The sequence below is a fragment of the Salvelinus sp. IW2-2015 genome, linkage group LG4p (genome assembly GCF_002910315.2).
Source record: "Salvelinus sp. IW2-2015 linkage group LG4p, ASM291031v2, whole genome shotgun sequence".
NCBI lineage: Eukaryota > Metazoa > Chordata > Actinopteri > Salmoniformes > Salmonidae > Salvelinus > Salvelinus sp. IW2-2015.
In genome coordinates this window covers 8,374,829-8,398,033 of record NC_036841.1, presented here as the reverse complement: position 1 = coordinate 8,398,033, position 23,205 = coordinate 8,374,829, and the positions used below count along the sequence as shown (strand labels likewise).

Here is a 23,205-nt window from a genome sequence, read left to right as displayed (position 1 = left end):
GAGTGCCTTGGTCCTCCTTTCTTTTTGATGACCAATTTACCCCTTTTACCAAAGAGCACCTTCTATCTACCAAAATGTACTATTGTGTACCTTAGTAGCGCTTCCCTTCCTCTTCTTTCTACTGGCTTTATAAATGCATTTGATTGATTGATTGACATATCCTGGAGGTGTGTTTTGGGTCATTGTCCTGTTGAAAACAATTGATAGTCCCACTAAGCGCAAACCAGATGGGATGGCGTATCGCTGCAGAATGTTGTGGTAGCCATGCTGATTAAGAGTACCTTGAATTCTAAATACATCACTGACAGTGTCACCAGCAAAGCGACCCCACACCATCACACCTCCTCTCCTCCTCCATGCTTCACGGTGGGAACCACACATGCGGAGATCATCTGTTCACCTACTCTGCATCTTACAAAGACACAGCGGTTGAAAACCTAATCTCAGACCAAAGGACAGATTTCAACCGAACTAATGTCCATTGCTCATCTTTATTGGCCTAAGCAAGTCTCTTTTTATTATTGGTGTCCTTTATTAGTGGTTCCTTTGCAGCAATTTGACCATGAAGGCCTGATTCACACAGTCTTCTCTGAACAGTTGATGTTGAGATGTGTCTGTTACTCTGTGAAGCATTTATTTGGGCTGCAATCTGAGGTGCAGTTAATTAACTCTAATTAATTTATTCTCTGCAGCAGAGGTAAATCTGGGTCTTCCTGTGGTAGTCCTCATGATAGCCAGTTTCATCATAGCGCTTGATGAAACTTGCAAAGTTCTTGGAATTTTCCGCATTGACTAACCTTCATGTCTTAAAGTAATGATGGACTGTTGTTTTGCTTTTCTATTTTAAGATGTTCTTGCCATAATATGATCTTGGTCTTTTACCAAATAGAACTATCTTCTTTATACCACACCTACCTTGTCACAACACAACTGATTGGCTCAAACACATTAAGAAGGAAAGACATTCCACAAATTAACTTTTAACAAGGCACACCTGTTAATTTAAATGCATTCCAGGTGACTACCTCATGAAGCTGGTTTAGAGAATGCCAATAGTTTSCAAWGCTCTCATCAAGGCAAAGGGTGACTACTTTGAATAATCTTAAATATAAAATATATTTTGATTTGTTAAAAAAACATTTGGTTACTACATGACTCCATATGTGTTATTTCATAGTTTTGATGTCTTCACTATTATTCTACAATGTAGAAAATAGTAAAAATAAAGAAAAATCCTTGAATGAGTAGGTGTGTCTAAACTTTTGACTGGTACTGTAGGTGCTAGGGGTTGTTTCTGGCCTTGTCTTCATGCTTCTTGTTCTTTATCTTTTACTCAGTGTGGAAGTTTAGGTATTAATCCCCATTAATCTTGACAATGAATGACAGATGGCTTCATTTAAATTTTTTTAAAGGACCTCATTGTTGTGGGTAGCTGAAAGTTACACAACAATATTGCTCACATTCTTCACATACTGTAATAAGGCACCATGTGGCTATTTGAACAATGAGCAAAAACCTTCCTTGACTGACTCATGATTAAAACTTTGACATTTGCCTGGRTGGCTTTTTACTGGCAGTGGGTATAGTCGACAGCTTAGCATTTGAGTTCATAGACATTTTCCACACATCATTGTGCCACATTGATTTCCTGTGTGGTATATTTTCTCAGGTAATCTGAGCAGCCGCCGAACAACTGAACATTTCTAAAGGACATTAGTATAGCAATAGAATAGATCGTGTCATGTAAACAATGTCATCACAATGCTACAGGGCCCAGGCTACCTTAACAGTGTAGGCTACTATGCACACTCAATTGCCTCTCTATACCTAACCCAAACACGTGGAATATCAGTTTAATTATGACTGTTTCTTTGACTGTTTAAAAAAAAAAAGTATTATTATCTAATCATCGTGGATATCTGACAAGACAAAAACATTTTTCATATAGTGACCTGACCAAGCAGTGACATCAATCATGTTTAATCAGATGCAGCTATGACCAGTTGTGGCAGTCGCAGATAAAATGCATTTCATTTATCATCTTTATAACTAAAGAATTTGGTTGCGTTCCCTTGTTCAGACGTTGCATGTATCAACCAATGGCTGCGTGCAACGTCATCGACTGTCAGATTGCTTTAACATACGATGTGGTTAGCTGATCCTGGAGTCTAGGTCGAAAATATAATAATCAGGCGCCGTACCAGTAAAAGACTAGCCTATCACAATATATGACACCCTGGTTTGCGCACCTTTTGAAGTTCAGATGGGAACAGCTAGGCCTAATCGTTGGAATAGTAACTGAAGTCTGGACACTGACTGTAGGCCTCACATGTAGCCTCTTACAATATGAACTCCTACAGAATTAAGTGTTATTTGCAATAAAATTAGACACCAAATGTTAATTTTGTCTCGGGAACAGGAGTAGAGAAATATGATTTCTTTCTTTCAGCATCTTGAGAGAATGTGAATGCACGCTCAGGGACGGTGTTGTATAGCCTAAACATGAAAAAAAAAGCTGACAGTAGAAAGGTTTCCATCCAGATTTTCATGCGAATATACTAAAATCTTCATACAATAACATGCGCATTTTCCCAATAGAGATGGATCCATTAAAGGGGTTCGACCTTAACCCAATTGAGATGGTTTGGGATGAGTTGGACCTCAGAGTGAAGGAAAAGCAGCCAACAAGTGCTTAGCATTTGTGGGAACTCCTTAAAGACTGTTGGAAAAGCATTCCTCATGAAGCTGGTTGTGAGAATAACAAGAGTGTGCAAAGCTGTCATCAAGGCAAAGGGTGGCTACTTTGAAGAATCTCAAATATACTAAAATCTTCATACAATAAYATGCGCATTTTCCCAATAGAGATGTGTTAATCAAACGGACTTTATGCGGATAAAAGGCTGTGCGTGATGGTGACGTAGTGCACATAAAATTAACTTGTCCCTAAATTCCCATGTACCAAATGAAAAATACAAGTTAAATGGGTTTCCATCGCATTTTCAACTCTACTGATGGTTTTGTCACAAAACTGTTGCGTTGTCTTGGCACATGTGCTCTAGCCAACAGTTCTCACATACAGTGCGAGTAGACTACCTACATTATACGATTAAAAGGCAGTCAAGCATCGATCATCATGTCACCAGAATAAGATCCTCGATATTAATTGCAAAGGAGCATCAAACTCATCACCTTGCACATTACTTACACATTCACCACCCTGTGAAGCTCATCATATCTTATTTCATCTGTAGCCCAATAAACTGCATGCTTTCCCTAGTCAYAGTGGGAGAACCACATAACAATCATCGTGTGACTCTACGTTTACTTCGATATGATGGTTATTATGTCAATAGTGGCGCATAACGGTGTTTCCACCGCCATTTCTTGCATAATTAATTTTACCGACACAAAAAGATCACATTATGTCGTAATAACAAATTGTCTGTCAACATTTATAAAATTGTACCGGCATTTCATGTTTCCATCAGCCCGRACTTTTTTCATGCGTCAGGTAGTGTGGGTATTGGTAAAGTGTGACACATTCTGAAAATGTGCTTTCCGGAATACAGAATTATCCCATTGTCTTAACCCCCAACATGATACCATTCTAAATAGATTAAGAACTATATTACACTCTAAACATGAGGGGTTCAACAAGGGTTCTTGGCACTGAAAATTGCCCTAAAAAGGTTCTTCCATGAACCCCATAGGAGGTGTGGTTCATCGATTAACCTTAGTTGGTGGGGATTCTTGCAGGAACCTAACTGCCCAACTGAAAGATTTGGATTTGAATTTGAAAGGACTGCAGGTCCAGGCATTTAACTGAAACATTTAAAGATCTCCTCAATTTAAGGTAAGGGTTGTGTCCCTTATATGATCTAAATTGATATTGTTTTATGATAATACCGTCTGTCTTTTCATATTTGTGTAAATCTTTATACAATAGAAAATGGACACAATTCTATGGATATCAATCAACAAAGAGGTAAGAATATGTATGCTATAAGAATATGTTGAAGGCTAGCTGTATTGGGTGCCGATGACTGAATTGCTCACTTTTGTGTCTGTGTCTGCAGGTATGTAGATGAGGAGACATACAAAGGTATATCAATTGGTATTGGTATGTTATGCAGGTCACATGCCATCCTCCTACCTTACCTCTTCAATGAATATCCCATAGGCCTCTACATTATGGACAAGGTATGTGTATGAAAACCATTATCAMWTTTWTTTTTGTTCATTCACATTTACCACAAAAACCAAGGTATGAATACTGTCATGTGCATGTTTTGTTAAACATCTGTWTAAACATCTGTCTACTACTTTTTGGATTTACAGACCTCCCTACACCTCCCTACACCTCTGATGATATAACAGGAAACCAGTTCGATCACCATGCACTGCATAATCATTCATTCATAATCATCATTCATTGCTATGGATACGGAGAACATCAACACATTTTCATCAACACGGAAGAGGATATACCAATTGGACTTGGGACTCTGCTGGGAGTTTACCTCATTATTTGRATTTTTTATTCTGCTTTGCCACTAAACTCATGACGAACACTGACAACAAAATTATTGTTTTATTGTTATGCGGGGGTTTAGTTAAAAAATTAACCCCAAGGTCAACAGGTTCTTCAAGGATCCATTAAAGGGGTTCGACCTTAACCCAATTGAGATGGTTTGGGATGAGTTGGACCTCAGAGTGAAGGAAAAGCAGCAAACAAGTGCTTAGCATTTGTGGGAACTCCTTAAAGACTGTTGGAAAAGCATTCCTCATGAAGCTGGTTGAGAGAATAACAAGAGWGTGCAAAGCTGTCATCAAGGCAAAGGGTGGCTACTTTGAAGAATCTCAAATATAACATATATTTGGATTTGTTTAACACTTYTTTTGGTTACTACATGATTCCATATGTGTTATTTCATAGTTTCGATGTTTTCACTATTATTCTACAATGTAGAAAATAGTACAAATAAAGAAAAACCCTTGAATGAGAAGGCTTGTTCAAACTTTTAAGGTACTGTATATTTAAGCTCGGAATAATTATTATTTGGATGGAAAACCGAACTTTGCATTTTATCCTACGTAGTTACAAATTACGTCGACATTCCTTAATTCGCTCCATAGCGTTATGGAAAAAGGGTTTATTGGATTAATGTGACAACTCTCTTGCTGTGGACAGAAAMATTTGCATCAGTTTTGAGACGTCATTGACTAGAATTTTTGTAGACCTGGCAACCCTGGTCAAGAGATACGGGAAGTAAACAAACTGAGGGAGCTGTCAAAAAAARAAAACAAGACGTTGCCAGCTTCTTGCAAGTGATACAGTTGCCATGACTGCTTGTATCATCTTACTTGTCGTACTTTCYGGAACATCAAGCTAGGGGTACATTTGACTAAGGTAAATTTAGCAAGGGTAATTTAGCTTGGCTAGCTAGCTAACGTTACTGTAGCAAGCTAACGAAAGGAAAGACGACCCGGCTAGCAAACTAACAGTAGCTTTCCCACCCCCACCATGAATAACCAGACATCTCATCATATCAATAWTATAATAGAACATGTCATCAGTTAATTGTAAAGTCAATGTGTAATTAGATGTAGCTAGCTATGTGGATTGTCACTTTTACATGGCAACAAGCTAACGTTAGTTAGTTTAGTACAGTAGCTAACGTTAGCTAGTATAACATTAACTAGCTAGCTAGGTCCACTCCACTGGCTGCTACTAGCCAGAGCTACTCAGCTAACCAAGCAATAATACCAATTATTCCTGTAGGTTGCAGAGAAGAAATTTAGTTTATCACAGATAATACATTCTCTAGCTATGTCTGTGTTGCCAGGTAGATAATGTAAAATGAATCTAACGTTACTTATGTCATTTATTTTTTGTAGACACTGAATATAAAAGTCATATGAAGAGCCATGTCTCACACTGTTGGCCCAATTCAGTGGACTATGGCGGAGCTACTGGGTCAGAGGAGCCTACTGGGCTTTGGAGCTCTTCTGACATGGCTGATTCTCTTCCATTTACTGGTGAATGTATGGCTGCTGTGTGTCTTCACCAGCCTCCTGGTGGTCATGGGAGGCTGGCTGGGATCTCAGGCTGTCCTGGACTCCAACAGTGTTGTTCACCTAGAGCGGTTCATCACATTGGAAAGGGTCCCTCCTTCGCCTGAGAGTGAGCGGCAGCTAGACCACGAGATACAGACCACCGTGCGCAAGATAATCAGAGACTTTGTGTCCTCCTGGTACTGCATAGTGTCCTCGGAGCGGCACTTTGAGGTCGAGGTGCAAAGTGCCATGTACTCCATGGCGATGGAGCTGAAGAATCGGTCAAGAAGAGTGGACAGGAAGGTCCTGACCCAGAGAGTTTTGGACCTGTGTGGTGACCACCTTCAGAGCTACCTGAGAGCCAAAGAAGTCATGGCCGAGCTGAAGAGGCAACCGGATGGAGAGAACAGCCTCTGGAAAGCATACTCCCGGGTCTGCACACCTCACCCTGCTGTGAAGAGCTCGGCCATGGAGGTGAACTACGCCAGGGCTATTGTTGACCTGCTGCTGCATGTTCTTGTCCCACCGCCTCACCTGGAAACCCGAACGGGAAGGTTTGTGGTCGGAGAGCTCATCACATGCAATGTGCTTCTCCCCTTCATTACGAARCTATCGGATCCAGACTGGCTGAACCTGTTAATCGTTTCCATTTTCACCAAGTCAAGTATGCAAGCCCCCAAAGCCTCAGAACCACCAAAAACACCATCACTGCCACATCTCACTGTCTTAGAGCAGGATCAGCCCCAGCAAGACGTTCAGGTCCCTTGCTCTTTACCCTTAAGGATCCTATCAGAAACACCTAACGACACAGAGTCTGCCACACCTGAGTTGGCTGCTTACGATATCATCGACTCGGCAGAATTGTACTGCCCTCAGAATAGTATAGAGGAAGAAGAGCCTCGACAGGCTAGACAGTACATTGGTATCTGTCCAATGGACTACCTGAGACCAGTCAAATCCAACCCGTTCTACCAAGAGACCGACTCAGACCTGGACTCTCCTCWGACAGATTTCAAGAGGAGCTCAATGGAGTCCCTGATTCTGATTGGTGCAGAGGAAGCGCTGTCGGACCGGTTTCGAGAGTGTGCCACGCCCACTGACATCAGCAGCGTCATGGATCTGGAGGATGACCTCCGGGTTTACCCTGGTCTAGCCGAGGTCACTTCCTCCCCCAAAGTCCTGGTCTCTGAACAACAGGATCACCCCGAAGCCTTCGCTAACGTGTTGTGCACCACGATGGAGGACGTTCCCTCGAGTTTCAGCAGCCTCCAGGACCTGGAGATGAGGGACAGCGGCACTAGCCCAGAGAGAGAGCTGCTGAGCGTGGACCTGGCGGTGGGCTGCCACTCCAATGGGCTGACGGCGTCGGTGAGCGGCCCTCTGCAGACCTCCTCCCCCATGGCACCCCTGCCCTCCTTCAGCTTTGAGCCCCTCAGCAGCCCCGAAGGCCCAATCATCATCCAGAACCTTCGAATCCCCGGGACCATCACGGCCAAGGAGCACCGTGGCACCGGSTCGCACCCGTACACTCTCTACACGGTCAAGGTGAGTTATTATTGCAAGGTGAATCTGTTTGTTGTTTAATGTATGGAGAACAGTATGGAGAACATTACATGTTGGTGGTTTGAATAGGCTAGGTTACATATGTGTCTTCATATACAGTGGGGAGAACAAGTATTTGATACACTGCCGATTTTGCCGATTTTCCTACTTACAAAGCATGTAGAGGTCTGTAATTTTTATCATAGGTACACTTCAACTGTGAGAGACGGAATCCAGAAAATCACATTGTATGATTTTTAAGTAATTAATTAGCATTTTATTGCATGACATAAGTATTTGATCACCTACCAACCAGTAAGAATTCCGGCTCTCACAGACCTGTTCGTAATTAAATTAATTACTTAAAAATCATACAATGTGATTTTCTGGATTTTGTTTTAGATTCSGTCTTTCACAGTTGAAGTGTACCTATGATAAAAATTACAGACCTCTACATGCTTTGTAAGTAGGAAAACCTGCAAAATCGGCAGTGTATCAAATACTTGTTCTCCCCACTGTACGCTGCTAAAACAACTTATTCTGATCATTGATGAGGTGTGTTGGTTTTAAGGCCAGAACACCGAGTAGAGGAAAGAAAAGGTAAGTAGTGGAAAGGGAAGTTTCGAGATTATTTTWGTCTATATTAATCTAGTTTGTTTTGTGCTAAAACATATGTCTTTCAGTATGAAACAGCAATGGACTCTAATATCCCAGGGTCTATCCAGCCAGTTGCCTATCACACGGTCAACCGGCGATATAGTGAGTTTCTCAACCTACAGACCCGCTTGGAGGAGAAATCAGACTTGCGAAAACTCATCAAAAGTAAGTATTGTTATCTGAACAATGACAGGCGTTTTCAGGCGTTTTAGTTCCATGTGTCATGTGGAACTAGACTGGGTGTCTTTCTTACAGCTTCTAACTGATCTCACTAACATGGTTTAGATGTGAAAGGACCAAAGAAAATATTTCCAGACTTGCCGTTCGGTAACATGGACAGTGACAAAGTTGAGGCCAGGAAAGGGCTGCTCGAGACTTTCCTCAAGGTTGGTAACATCTTAACTCAAGCCTTGGGAATTAAAACAATATTTTTTTGTTTGTTTTGTACATTGTAAACTGCATGTATTATACACTTTAATTTAATATTTCTCATTGCCATATACAGTTGAAGTCGGAAGTTTACATACACCTTAGCCAAATACATTTAAACTCAGTTTTTCACAATTCCTGACATTTAATCCTAGTTAAGATTCCCTGTTTTAGGTAAGTTAGGATCACCACTTTATTTTAGAATGTGAAATGTCAGAATAATAGTAGAGAGAATGATTTATTTCAGCTTTTACTTCTTTCATCATATTCCCAGTGGGTCAGAAGTTTACACACACTCAATTAGTATTTGGTAGCATTGCCTTTAAATTGTTTAACTTGGGTCAAGTGTTTCGGGTAGCCTTCCACAAGCTTCCCACAATAAGTTGGATGAATTTTGGCCCATTCCTCCTGACAGAGCTGGTGTAACTTAGTCAGGTTTGTAGGCCTCCATGCTCGCACACGCTTTTTCAGTTCTGCCACAACATTTTCTATGGATTGAGGTCAGGGCTTTGTGATGGCCATTCCAATACCTTGACTTTGTTGTCCTTAAGCTATTTTGCCACAACTTTGGAAGTATGCTTGGGTCATTGTCCATTTGGAAGACCCATTTGCGACCAAGCTCTAACTTCCTGACTGATGTCTTGGAGTGTTTCTTCAATATATCCACATAATTTCCATCCTTCATAATGCCATCTATTTTGTGAGGTGCCCCAGTCCCTCCTGCAGCAAAGCACCCCCATAACATGATGCTGCCACGCCTGTGCTTCACGGTTGGGATGGTGTTCTTCGGCTTTGCAAAGCCTCCACCTTTTTCCTCCAAACATAACGATGGTCATTATTGGCCAAACAGTTCTATTTTTTGTTTCATCAGACCAGAGAGAACATCTAACCAAAAAGTTCAATCTTTGTCCCCATGTGCAGTTGCAAACCGTAGTCTGGCTTTTTATGCCTGTTTTGGAGCAGTGGCTTCTTCCTTGCTGAGCGGCCTTCAGGTTATGTCGATATAGGACTCGTTTTACTGTGGCTATAGATACTTTTGTACCTTGTTTCCTCCAGCATCTTCACAAGGTCCTTTGCTGTTGTTCTGGGATTGATTTGCACTTTTTGCACCAAAGTACGTTCATCTCTAGGAGACAGAATGTGTCTCCTTCCTGAGCGGTATGACGGCTGCGTGGTCCCATGTGTGTATACTTGCATAACTATTGTTTGTACAGATTGAACGTGTACCTTCAGGCGTTTGGAAATTTCTCCCAAGGTATGAACCAGACTTGTGGAGGTCTACAATTTTTTTTCTGAGGTCTTGGCTGATTTCTTTAGATTTCCCCATGATGTCAAGAAAAGAGGCACTGAGTTTTAAGGTAGGCCTTGAAATACATCCACAGGTACACCTCCAATTGACTCAAATTATGTCAATTAGCCTATCAGAAGCTTCAAAAGCCATGACATCATTTTCTGGAATTTTCCAAGCTGTTTAAAGGCACAGTTGACTTAGTGTATGTAAACTTCTGACCCACTGGAATTGTGATACAGTGAATTATCAGTGAAATAATCTGTCTGTAAACCATTGTTGGAAAAATKACATGTGTCATGCAAAAAGTAGATGTCCTAACCGACTTGTCAAAACTATAGTTTGTTAACAAGAAATTTGTGGAGTTGTKGAAAAACAAGTTTTAATGACTCCAACCTAAGTGTCAAATCAAATACTATTTTATTAATCACGTGCTTCGTAAACAACAGGTGTAGAYTAACAGAAAGCAACCATTTCGCTGTTAGTCTACACCTGTTGTTTACGAAGCATGTGACAAATAAAATGTTATTTTATTGTTACTTGAAAACTAACACTCATCACCCCTATTTTTCAGCAACTTTGTGCTATACCCGAAACTGCCAACAGTGAAGAAATGCAGGAGTTCCTTGCTCTTAATACAGATGCAAGAATTGCCTTTGTCAAGAAGCCGTTCATCGTATCACACATAGACAAGGTATGTGTTATTGATAATCACTTTAATTAACTAGGCCTGTATGCATTAGAAACAAGGAGATGCTGTACAGAAAACCTCAATGTGGAGAGTGAGGAACTTAGAGGCATCAATATTGCACCCCCAAACATTTTACCTCCCCTGTAATTGATAATGGTGAGAAGTTAGAATGGTTTTTCAATATTCACGTTCCATTCCCGATTATCCGTAATCATGGTAGCATCCACAACAATGTAGAAGTGTTCAGAAACATCATATCATTTTATTTACAGTAAAAGTGACTCCAAAATGACACAATACATGATTTACCATTCATTTCTTTTAGGCACAAAATTATCTGAAACATAACCAAAACAAACTGCAGATGCATCCAACAAGTTTGTGGAGTCACAAGCTTAATATAGTMATTGCGAGGTAGGGATATGGAACAAAATACTAAACCTTTTACTCAATTTAATACACTATAATAGGGGGACTAAACACATAAAGWGTTCATTTCTAAACGGTTAAGCAGATATGTATGAAAATAACCTCAAATAAAAGGTGACATTATGCACTGTCGCTTCATATAATACATTGGATCTCAAATCCAAAATGCTGGAATATAGAGCCAAATTAAACGTTTTTGTTTCACTGTCCAAATACAGTAAATACGTAGGGGAATGTAACTGTGTGAACAAATGGCTCTGTAGATTGTGGATACCTTGAAGACGGCGTTTCCTCGCTCAGAGCTACAGAGCCCTACAGAAGACATGGACGGAGACTCCGAGGGAAAGCCTTCCTCAGATAAGAAAAACAAGTAAGTCAAATGAACTCCTCCTTCTGTAGAACAATACAATAAATGGTGTCTCAATAATAGAATCAGGGTTGGAAAGTAACGGATTGTATTAGGTAATCATTAGGTAATCACATATTTTTATTTATTTAACTGTAATCAGGCCAGATTACATTTTTTAAATGTGTAATTGGATTACAGTTAMATTTTWAAGAACAGCTGATTGCATATTGCAGTACTTCTTCTAATATCAAGATGTGGGCTGTAGGTGTTTGCCTCAAACACACAGAAATGGCAGATGTTTGAAAGCTGTTTTGAGCCACACTGCTGAGAAGTCACCTTTCAGTGGGAATGGAAGCTTTTCCTTTCTGTTCTAATCTATTTTGAAATCTGCTTGGTTTCGTTTCATAGAAATGTTTTTCACCACAAAAAAGTCACAAAAAAGTTTGTGTATAAAGTTCATTTTTGATTAGTCAACACCCTGTTCACTTCCCAAGAACTGGCATGACAGATACGACAAACCGCTACTTACTCTGCTAAATCTCAAGTTTCAGTGGAAATGAGTATACTGAAATCTACCTACCTATCTGTCTGTCTTTGAAGTCATACCAGACTGTTACATGAAGGGAGGGCCAGACATGACCATTTCCTATTTTGCTGGCCACAATCTGTTTGGTGGGAGGATGTAGGCCCATAATTTCACAATCAAAGAATGAGCGTTGGAAAAGCTTGACAGTAACGCTGACGTTTTAGTGATGCCATTTCATGAAGAAGATGCATTAAAAAGTTGAGCCTGCACTTTCCCAAGGATTCTGGGGTTGAGTGGGCAGAGTAAAGGTGTCCGCATAAATAAGGTCAGTTTGCTCCTAGCAGAGCTCGGCTAGGCGAAGTGAAYGTCTGCTCGCATRCTCCGTTAATATTCCTTTGCTTTTGTCCCTCTTGAGATGCCGTATCAACAACATAGCCAGTACAATTCTTCAAAATAGTCTAAATTAATCTAAGATAACTCAATAAATTTGTAATTCGTTTGGATATTTTTGCCTTGGAGGGCTTAGTCAAACAATTGTATATCTAACTAAGTTTAACTATGTTTGGTGCAGTATTTCTCAGGTGAAAAGATTTGCATTAAAACTCGTCGTCTGTCGTTGAATGACAACACTTCATTGAAGAATCCCTAGTGTTGACCAATCACTGACAAAGGGGCGAAGACTTCGGCTACCGAACTTCGACAAGCTTCAAGACAACATTTTGTGTGCTCAAACAGCCCAAAAAACTTCTGCCAAACACCAAAATGTTGTCATAATATATGCTCGAACTGTTTCGACTGGGAAGTTTACAGTAAGCTTTAGAGGGAACTGATTGTTCTGCAAGATAATCTGACGAGGCAGATGCTGATTTACCAAGGTGTTAATCAAAAAGTAATCAGATTACATTACTCAATTTGATTAATCCAATGGATTATTTTACAAATTACATTTATTGTCATGTAATCTGTAATTAMATTTTTCAAGTAATCCGTCCAACMCTGAATATATACACTGAGTGTACAAAACATTATGAACACCTGCTCTTTCAATGACAGACTGACCAGGTGAAAGCTATGATCCCTTATTGATGTCACCTGTTAAATCCACTTCAATGAGTGTAGATGAAGGGGAGGAGACAGGTTTATGAAAGATTTTTAAGCTCTGAGACAATTGTGACAAGGATTGTGTATGTGTGCCATTCAGAGGGTAAAGTGTCATTCAGAGGGTGAAGTGCCTTTGAACGGGGTATGGTAGTAGGTGCCAGGCACACCGGTTTGAGTGTGTCAAGAACTGCAACGCTGCTGGGTTTGTCACGCTCAACAGTTTCCTGTGTTTATCAAGAATGATCTACCACCCAAAGGACATCCAGCCAACTTGACACAACTGTGGGAAGCATTGGAGTCAACATGGGCCAGCATTCCTGTGGAACGCTTTCGACACCTTGTAGAGATCATACCCTGAGGAATTGAGGCTGTTCTGAGGGCAAAAGGGGGGTGCAACTCAATATGAGGAAGTTGTTCTTAATGTTTTGTACACCCGGTATGTATGTGTATATATATATGTTTGTGTGTGGATGTATGGATGGATAGATATCTGTGTGTATATATATGTATACATTATTTCATTATGAAATGCGCATGACATTTTGTGAAATGTATTGTTAAATAAATAAAGTATGATATGTGTGTCTGTTTACAGGTCCCGGCTAAGGTTCTCCAGCAAAATCACCCCAGTCCTTAATGTGTCTGACATGAGGCCTAAAGTGCTATACTGCTTAGATGAGGGGAGCACAGTAAGTACTTCACTGTGCTGTRGTCTCTCGTCTACAGTGACGATTGTTGCATGACATTTTGTTCTAAGAGTTTTTAATCCTTAAACACATGAATGTTTGTCATGCTTCTCTTTTTGCAGGGGTTTAACGGCCTGTCGGTTGCTGGTCTAGAGGCCTTTATTAAGGAGCAGGAACTAGCGGTGATGTGTGAYGCAGAGGCTGAGAGGGAAGGCTGTCCAGGCCTCAGAGTAGAAGTTGGAGGCTGTGGGTGCACACGGAATAATTTACCAGGTGCATCCATTCAAGACTCTGGTAAGGACTGTGCAAAGAATGTGGATATTTTAGTAGTGGTGGGTGCGTAAACTTACACAATGACACCTCACAATATTGTTCAATGCCCCATTAGTTCAATACAGGAACTAAGTTCATACAAAAATCTTGTGATAATGGATCTTTACGCCATGACCGCTTTCTGTTCATCCCGGCAGTGTCTGTTTGTACGTGCGTGAATGCATGCATGCTTCTTACTGTGTGGACAGACAGACRGACAGTGTGGCGTGACTGTGAAGTCAGGGGAAGCACAATTCCGCCCACATCTTCCACTCCAGACTGAGCTTGAATGGCTCATTCATTGTGAAATGTTTTTTTACTGTACATAAAAACAGGATTTGCTACTTTTCTTACTTGGTTTAAGTTCAGTTTCTGGCCCGGTCTATGAATATTCAGTGTTTTAGAATGTGGACAGAAGGTTTAGGTCCTCTAACTGATCTTGCCTAKTACTTCTCTCCACACATGGAAGACCAGCAGTCTATTGTATGTCTCCGATCCAGTGAATGGCCTTAGAAAAAAATTGTGATCTCATTGACTTCATATGGAAACTATCTCCCACGACTCGACATTGGAATGAGCATGTCCCTTTTTAATTGAATCCAAATTGCTAGGGCTTCCATGTTTAAAGTCTGCTCATTGTCTTGTCTGAAGGAGATGCGTTTCAGATGTGGGCCAGACTTTCATGGTGAGCCGTCTGGCTCACTCTCACTAACCAGACAGGTCTGAAACATCCAGATCACTCCTGAACATTTCAAGGTTGAAAAGTTAACCTGAATGATGTGACCAGCATACCAATGCAGTACTATAATGTCACCACTAGAGGGAAGTATTGGCAAACATTTGTTGGGGGTATTTTTTTTGTCTATGCTGAGAAATCTGTCCAGGAGCAAGAGGTTACTGGTTGTGTCAATGTTTGACATTGTGTGTATCATAGGTTTTTTCCTTTTTACAGATTTCCTCTGACAAATTTTGCCAATAATGTTGACATACAGTAGATATCCAACACTTACATGAGGCTTTAGTGTTTTGTGATTTTCATATTTCATAGCCAGAATGTTATTTAGTATKTTTGGTTGAAAACTGAGATACAGTTGCTTTCTCTAAATTATTTGACTTTGGACCACTGCTAATGCATGGTAAATAGTGATACATACACAAGGCTTCAAACCTATGGTGTTTATTGTGCTTGTTTCAAGAATGTGGGCTACTTTGTAAAGTGTGTGTGCGTGTCGTTTACGTGTGTGTGTATTTGATGTGTGTTTTGTGGTACTGTCCACAGTGGCGGAGACGGCCCTGGCTGACGTGGCCCTAGACATCATGTGTCTGCTAATGAAGGACCAGTGGAGCTGGCTGTGCACCGACAACATCCGGAAGACTATCCGGCTGCTGTTTGGAACCCTCATTGACAGGTACTGATACATGGACCATAGAAATATAATTATTACTCTACTCCAGTCTATTTCTATGGCATGGACAGCCATAGAGCACAAGTCCCCCAAAACTAGTTGACATCTCTCACCACTTACCAGTCAGCCACTGACCTCCCATATCTAGTACTGTATATCAGAACATATGGAAATCCGGAACCTATAATTTCGAAATTGACCTTTTCAGAAGATTGACTGTGTGAGTGGATTTAATTTTGACTTACTGTGCACCCAAACTCTTATTAGAATTAAGCATTTAGCAAAAGACTTATGTGGATACAGTATTGTTCCAGTATTATTTTGTCAAACAAGTAAGGTGTCTTACATATCTCAAGGAGTTTATAAAAGGGGCCAATGTGGTTGTTGTGGTTTCTGCTGAATAACTGGAAACTGTTTCTCTAATGTGCAAGAGTACAATCTCTGAGCTCGTAAAGAATTTGCACCTCAGCGATGTTGTGTACTGGGACCAGAGCATGTGTGCGGAGTTGTGCGGTCAGAAATCCCGCTCATCGCTCACTGAACGATGCTTGTGCTCCGCTCCGGCGCTCCACGTCCTTTACAACCGCTCCGCTAAAAAACACTCCATGCTCACAGGGAAAAAAACTGCTGCTCCAAATTCGCTCCATTCATTAAAATCACAGTCTAACCAATTTTGTGATTACCTGGACCTATCATTTAGATTTGAAGTATTGAAACCAAACCATATGATTTGAATGAAACGTATTTTAATAAACAACATGAAAAGGTGACAGTAAAAAACGCTCATCATTTCAAATAGGCTACATGTCATATTAAACAGCATATAAACACTCTAAATAGGTTAGGAGCCAGACAGGGAGCCTAAGAAGCATCGTTCAGAAGGAACGAAAATGAATTATTTAGGCTATATTATTATTATTATTAGCCTATTATTTCAAAGTTATAGCCTCCAAATAAATAAATGATGAAGCATTTGTGAGTGAGACACGCTAGGCTGGCATGAACATTAAGCGCTCAGCATTTAAACAACATTTCTTTGTATTCAATTATTATAGTCTATAAATTGTGCATAAAGGCTATGACTTACTTACAATTAAATTAAATGAAAAATGTCTTATTCACTTTTAGAAACACGAATTTGGCCAGAGTCTGTGGCTGATGCGATGGTGCCTGGAGAGCAGGCCAGCAGCGGAGAATACCTTCTCGGCGCTTGCAGAGCCACTAGGGATGCTAAACACCCTTTGGGCCACTTGCCAGGCTGGGCAGGGATGCAGAGTAAAAAAATAAAAAATAATATATAGGTAGGCCGAAAGGTTTTTAGGCAAAATAACCCAATCAAAACAGAAAGCTCCTTGAAAGAGGTTATATGTCAGGCCTATTCGGCCAAAATCAATGATAGCCTATTCTATAGATAATAGAACCAAAATCAACCAAACTTTTTACGAGATCAGATTTTTTGTTTATAAATACTTTGCTATAATGACACACTTTGCTAGCTACCCACCTCATTCCTTTCCGTTAGCAAGTGCACATAGTAAGTACACCATCATGCTTTCGAGATACGTGTCTTTTCAGATTCCATAGTGGTTCTTTAGTTGTGGACACTACATCACCACACTCCCTCTCTTGCTCTTGGTCCTCCTGATCTTTGGAAGTCACCTTGATTTTGCACCTGAGTGTTTCATAAGTTTCTTTATGAAAATATTTWGCGAACTCCATGACAGTAGCTAAAGCAAGGGGCTATAGCAGCACACAAGTAGACTACAGATGCATGCTGGGCCGGGCATGTCCTGAGCTCGTGAAGTGAGCGCTACTGGAGCGGAATTGGAGTGGGAGAGAAGTCCGCTGCTCCAGCTTTTGGGGAACTCGCTCCTCGCTCCACGCTCCAGTCAAATTGGGCATGCTCCTCTCCTCGCACATATGGGACAGGTATGTTGGCTCTTCGGAGGGTAATCGTTATTTTGGCGGTCAAGTAGCCTGTTACTTTGCATGCCTCTGTGTCACGGTCATTTATTTGAAAGGGTAGTCTCAAGCAAGAGGAGATTTTTCTCTAATTCTCCAATGACCTTTCGCCTCCTCCACTGTCCGAGTCCGAAATGCTCTCACTCAGGGCTAGACACACACACACACACACACACACACACACACATATTTCCGGTACCCACAAGGATAGCAATACACACACACATACACACGCACACGCACGCAGTTATGAACGTGTCTTTCATGGTCCCTTCAAATGGCTTCACAATAATACCATCTGTCAGGAGCTCGTATTTTAAAGGAATGTTTTTCCTTTTGCTCCGAGACAGATGTTTTCTTCACATTTCACAGAGTCCTGTTATTTATTTCACATTGCATTGATTCACATTGATTTGGAAGATATATTAATCACTTTGAAAATCTATTATTTCCCAGCTTCCTCAACCTGCTGTTCTATAACTTTCCACAGTGCCTCTGTACCTACAGTAGGCCTATGTTATGCAATTAGTTGCTTCTGTTTCCATTTYTTTGTGGTGAAACTGATTTTGAAGCAGTAGGTTCTTCTCTGCTATGATCAGTAGGCCTACCAAGGTATCCTAAAGCTTGATAGACCCTAATGATAGTATCTTGATAATGCATTTAATCTTAACAACATTTATTTCTGGCGTCCTTGTATATTAGAAGCAGTTTGGAGAACTCTGACTGTATTCACAAAGCGTCTCAGAGTAGGAGAGCTGATCTAGAATCAGGTCCCCCCCTATCCATATAATCGTATTCATTCTGATCAAAATGGCAAAACTGATCCTATATCAGCACTAACACTCCTACTCTGAAATTAAAAGCMTAAAGGATGGTGTATAAACGCTTGACCTAGTTCCATTCAAAATAAATATCGTTGATGCTGTGATAATGCTTAGGCTAACTTGTTTTCCTAATGAGATTTTCTCCTCTGACTCTTGCCGCTCTGACGACTTTTACGAGGGTTTCCGTTTCGACAGGAGCATCGGAAAGTATCGTATCACAGGGGCCCCTGGGCCTTGATGTGTGAGCTGAGCCTCAGCCAGACTGGGATGTGATTGGCCATGTGCAAGACCAATCCTGTTTATGAAGTAGAAGCTTCCTAGTTTTCAATCTAATTCTATGAGGAAAAACTGTGTTTCTCTTTAAGATTAATAGAAGGATTTTGATTAATGTAATGACTGTTGCTTTTTTGAGAAGGTAKTTTTGAGGTTGACATTTTKAATTTAGGCTCATTAAGCGTATTTTCTTGAATGGAAAGAAAGGTACTTCTGGTGTCGTAAAGGTACCTCTGAATCTTGAATTTGATATGTTTGGTTGGCTTCCCTTCTCTGAGAATGCCTTCAGCAACAACTTCACAGAAGTTCGGTCATAGACGRGTATAGCTGACCCTGTAGCAGTAAACCCAACATGCATACAATGTTCTGGGTTTGTGTGATCTAAGTCACCTAACCCTCCCTAAAGACAGAGGGCCCTGTATTAGTGGCCCCTGTGTTGTTGGTCCGAGCTATTTAAAGCATCAGTCTGTCAGCAGAGACCGTTCTCACTGTGGCAACTAGTCCTCTCATCTTTTTACATGTTGCTCAGCTATGCTAGCTATACCCTAAGGCCCCCTGGAGATAGCCTCTGGAGATAGCAGTAGATGAAAACACGTTTAAATTCTTTCACTCTTTAAATTCTCTAACAAGGGAAAGGTTAGCTAGGCTAAGTTACTAGGCATATAGCTTTGGCTACTGTTGACTGTACTGTCTATCTGTTCAGGTTTTCAAGACACTACCGAATTTGATTAAAGGTTCGCAGTACTTCTCAGTGCAGTGCATCGATGACTTCAGAGTTTTTGAGTTGTTTACTTACAGTTACAAAATTGAAACGCCAGGAAACCAGCGCTAAACCTATTTAATATGACATAAGTGTTTAGTAAAATGCAAAGGAGATGCGGGYCATGGAAACCCGGTCCATGACTGTCACCGGCACCGCTTGCATGTCTGCTCTGCTTTAATCAAGAACCACGAGTGGATGGAGCCCGGCCTCCAACACACAACGTCTGTGTGAAGGATTTGGCTGGAGACATGCTCTCGTAAATGGGGTCCAAGGCATTGGTTAGGGAGATGCATAATTTTATAGACTGGAAACTGGGACAATCTAAGATGAAAATATTCACCCTTAGACAGAAGTCTGGAAAATCCACTCGAGGCCAGATTTGTGTCTTTTTGTCTGTACATGAAGCAAGCACAATCTTCAGAGGAACGGCATCGAAGGAATGACTGACAATCTTATCGCATTGAACAATATTCCTCATATACTGTCCGGTACAGTTGGTAGGAGTGTGGTGCTAGCAACACCAAGGTCATGGGTTAAATTCCTGCAGGGATCACATACACACATACTCAATTTATGCACTCACTGTTTTGTAACTCTCTTTGGATAAAATCATCTTCTTAGTGACATATTATATATTCTGTAGCCTCACAGGGTACAGCAGCAAAATTATCTTTAGGCTTTGTGAATGACAACAATTTCATATACACAGATATGAACTTCACACAAACAGTCCTCTYACTCTGTCTGGTTTCTGAACAGTGAGTAACGCCGTAAGCGTTAAATATACCACATTTCCCCATAAGGTGGTCCCACAGGGTGATGATATGCTTGTTTTGTTATGTGCAGTATCCTGCAGTCATCAGTGTACTTAAGGGACCATCTTAAGCCAAGGGAATCTGAGATCTGTTTTGCATGACATGGCTCTCAAATGTGTTCAGATGCATTCCCAAGGTGAGAAGAGGTGTTGAAAAATAGGTGTCTGTGTCCTTCTCCACTGTTTTGTATCACATCGCCTGTACCGTTTTCCCATTCTATTTCATTTTCACCCTTTAGCCCCTGTCTATTATCAGTTCAATAGAATGATAGTTTCCTCTTTTTGGTCATTTTGGATCCGATTTCTGACACCTGTAGTTTTAGTTTGAGACAGGGGCATGCCTATATAGTACTGGACTGTTGTTCTAGCATCCAATGTCACAGTCTTACTGGCATTGACATAACAGTGATACATGAAGTGATGATTGAAACCTCCCAGTAGTCAAGTTGAATGAAGTAGCTTAACTTCGGTGCAACCTTTTGCCTCAGCTGAGCATAGTTGATAACATATTCCAGTGTGGAACATTTTGCTCCCCAAGTCCATAAAATACTTCATATTTGGGTAATGAATCGACAGCAAGCCAAGTATGACCCTTGACAGAATAGACAAAGTACAGGTGTTCCCTGCTGGAGTGGCACCTGAAATACCCTACGACTCCATCAGCACACTGCCTTTCTCAGGACGTTGAATGGAGCACTTGTTCGTGATGGAGGTGAGGCGGCAAACAACTCYACTGTATGTTTGACATCTTTAACCCAGTTGAGGACCAGTCTGACCACAGCTTGTACAGCCCGGCTCTCCAGCTCTGCTGTCATGTGTGGAGCAGATCCATGCAGTGACATGTTTTGCCATGTCAAATGGGTCATTTGCGCTGTAGTGTACAGCAGGGCTTCCCGCCAAGTCCACAGCCGACATCCATTTTCGGAGGGGAAAGATTGAATGATGGGACCTGCCAGTATACTGGTGGACAGGCCCGAAACGTTACAGATGTGTATTACTGTTACCCAATAGTTTGCTTGAATTATTTTTATTTAGAACCTAAAAAAACACCAGCTGTTTCAAGGCAATGTTTTTCTGTTGGTGTCCTGTTATAGATTCCGCCTTGTCCCAGTATAGACTTTTTATTTCTCTCAACTTACATTTTTCATTAACTGTCTTTTTGGGGAGGTGTCAAAGCTGATTTTTTTTTATCCAGAGTTAAGTAAGTGTGAGGCTTTGTTGTTCTTTAATGGTGAATGCTTTTCATTGACAGCCAGGGCGAGTTCGGCTGTTCAGCCTAAATGATTGGCCCCAAAATAAGCATCCTTCAGAGATGRTGGTTTCTAACAGTGGTGCTGGTTATTTTCATTGCACAGAGGGTCTTCCTGTGCTTCATACTCTGTGAGTTATGAGTTGTTCACCCAGCAGGGAAGGAGGGGTGAAGGAAGACCCCATTGCAGGCGCCCAGCTTTTGTTTGAGTCCACTGCACTGGTGGTCAGGCCATTGGTTTCCAGGAGATTTGGCATMGCAGGGATGGAAAAGAGCCCTGTTATGTAACCTTATCACTCGTTGTTCCGTTGAGGTGTGACATCCCCAACAGTCTGTTCTGACACGGCACCCTCTTCAACAGTGTSATCATGCTGTCCGAGACAAAGACAATGAGCAATATCAGTGTTGAACTTGTACCCAATGGAAAGGCCATTGATGGAGGGAAGGTTCCTCGTGACCATGTTGCAATCAGGTTTGGACCAGGCTGCATTGGTTCCATCGTTACCCACCACTACTTAACAGCATGGCTGGCGGAAAGTGTCCGGACACCCTGTATGGGTTCTAGTGATCTGCCAGGCAAGGATCAAGTCTTGGTGAGGTTTTTTYCCCCCTGCCGAAGCAAACGTTATGAAATACATGGTTCTACGCTGTATTCCCCCTAGTTCAGTCAGCTAGCTGTGTCTGTAGGATACTTGCAATTTTAAAACAATTTAAAACATGCATATATCAGACATATTGACTTCCTATTGGTTTTTGGTTTAAAAGTACGAAAGTTAGCGGTTTTGGACAGTGGCTAGGTAAACAAACCCGAAATTCTAATTTGAGTGAAGTATCCCTTTTAAGCTGCACCATTTAGTGGCATTCWCCCCCGTGCTCCTGMCAGTGGACATCAAGGACATGATGGAGTCCACTCTGGTCAACACAGTCAGCCCAWAAGGGTCCAGGGGAGATATTGTTTGATTCCTGAAAAGTGCACAACCAGCAACACGATCTGAAGCTGGGTAAAATTAGCCTTGATAAGCGATAAACGCACTTGTCATTGTCAGTGACGTGAAGTCAGCGGTAGGCTTAATGCCTTTGTTCACACTTCAGCCAACCTTTTTCTTCCACCTGAGCTGCATGGGGACGACGTGCTCTGCTACGACAAACCAAAGGCATAGTTCTGCAGTGACTCGGGCTCCAAAAAAAGTTGTTGGGTAATTTTAGTTCAAACAGATCAATGCCCCTTTGACCAAAAATGGTAGTCTTCAGCTAAAGCAATGCAGCCCAGTGTCAACAACGTGAATAGTTACAGGCACAACTTGACAATCTTTTATGCATATACTAGCCTGACTGGCCCTCAGTTTTCTTTAKTACTGATTCCTGACCAAGCATTCAATCTATATTCTCTTAAACTAAGGAATTTAAACAAATTAATTCAACAGTTAAAGTTATTTTGATTGGGCTCTGATTGTAATTGCCTTCACTGGTATTTCTTCGTATTGAATCATTTATTATGTGTAGCATCTGAGTTCTAAAGTCAAATTAAACTGTAGGCTAGTTAGTATGAGCAAGGTACAACCATCTGATAGTTGAATTTCAGTAAAAGAGAGCCATGTGTATTGAAATGTTGGATTACCCTATTAGGTTATACCAGGGTTTCCCAAAGTTGGTCCTAGCCCCCCCCCCCCCCCCCCCCCCTCCCTGGGGGCACGTTTTGGTTTTTGCCCCAGCATTACACAACTGATTTGAATAATCAAAGCTTGATGATGAGTTGGTCATTTGAATCAGCTGTGTAGTGCTAGGGCAAAAACCAAGCGTGCACCAGGGGGGTGGGCAGGACCGAATTTGGGAAACCCTGGGTTAAG

General features: G+C 41.2%; 1 protein-coding gene across 2 annotated transcripts in view; it reads left to right on the top strand.

Moving 5' to 3' along the window:
- The first annotated feature begins 5,183 nt into the window (after nucleotides 1-5,183).
- The window catches only part of snx19b (sorting nexin 19b), a 32,325-nt gene continuing 14,303 nt past the window's right edge, over nucleotides 5,184-23,205 (top strand). Inside the window, exons 1-9 of one of the 2 annotated variants that reach the window (XM_070437733.1) lie at nucleotides 5,184-5,410; nucleotides 5,899-7,602; nucleotides 8,283-8,421; nucleotides 8,542-8,642; nucleotides 10,548-10,667; nucleotides 11,357-11,463; nucleotides 13,665-13,758; nucleotides 13,878-14,049; nucleotides 15,347-15,476. In XM_070437733.1, coding sequence (XP_070293834.1) covers nucleotides 5,929-7,602; nucleotides 8,283-8,421; nucleotides 8,542-8,642; nucleotides 10,548-10,667; nucleotides 11,357-11,463; nucleotides 13,665-13,758; nucleotides 13,878-14,049; nucleotides 15,347-15,476 — 2,537 coding nt within the window. In that variant the 5' untranslated portion in view covers nucleotides 5,184-5,410; nucleotides 5,899-5,928. The remainder of the gene's footprint in view (nucleotides 5,411-5,898; nucleotides 7,603-8,282; nucleotides 8,422-8,541; nucleotides 8,643-10,547; nucleotides 10,668-11,356; nucleotides 11,464-13,664; nucleotides 13,759-13,877; nucleotides 14,050-15,346; nucleotides 15,477-23,205) is intronic. The other variant, XM_023981656.2, reaches the window with a different exon arrangement.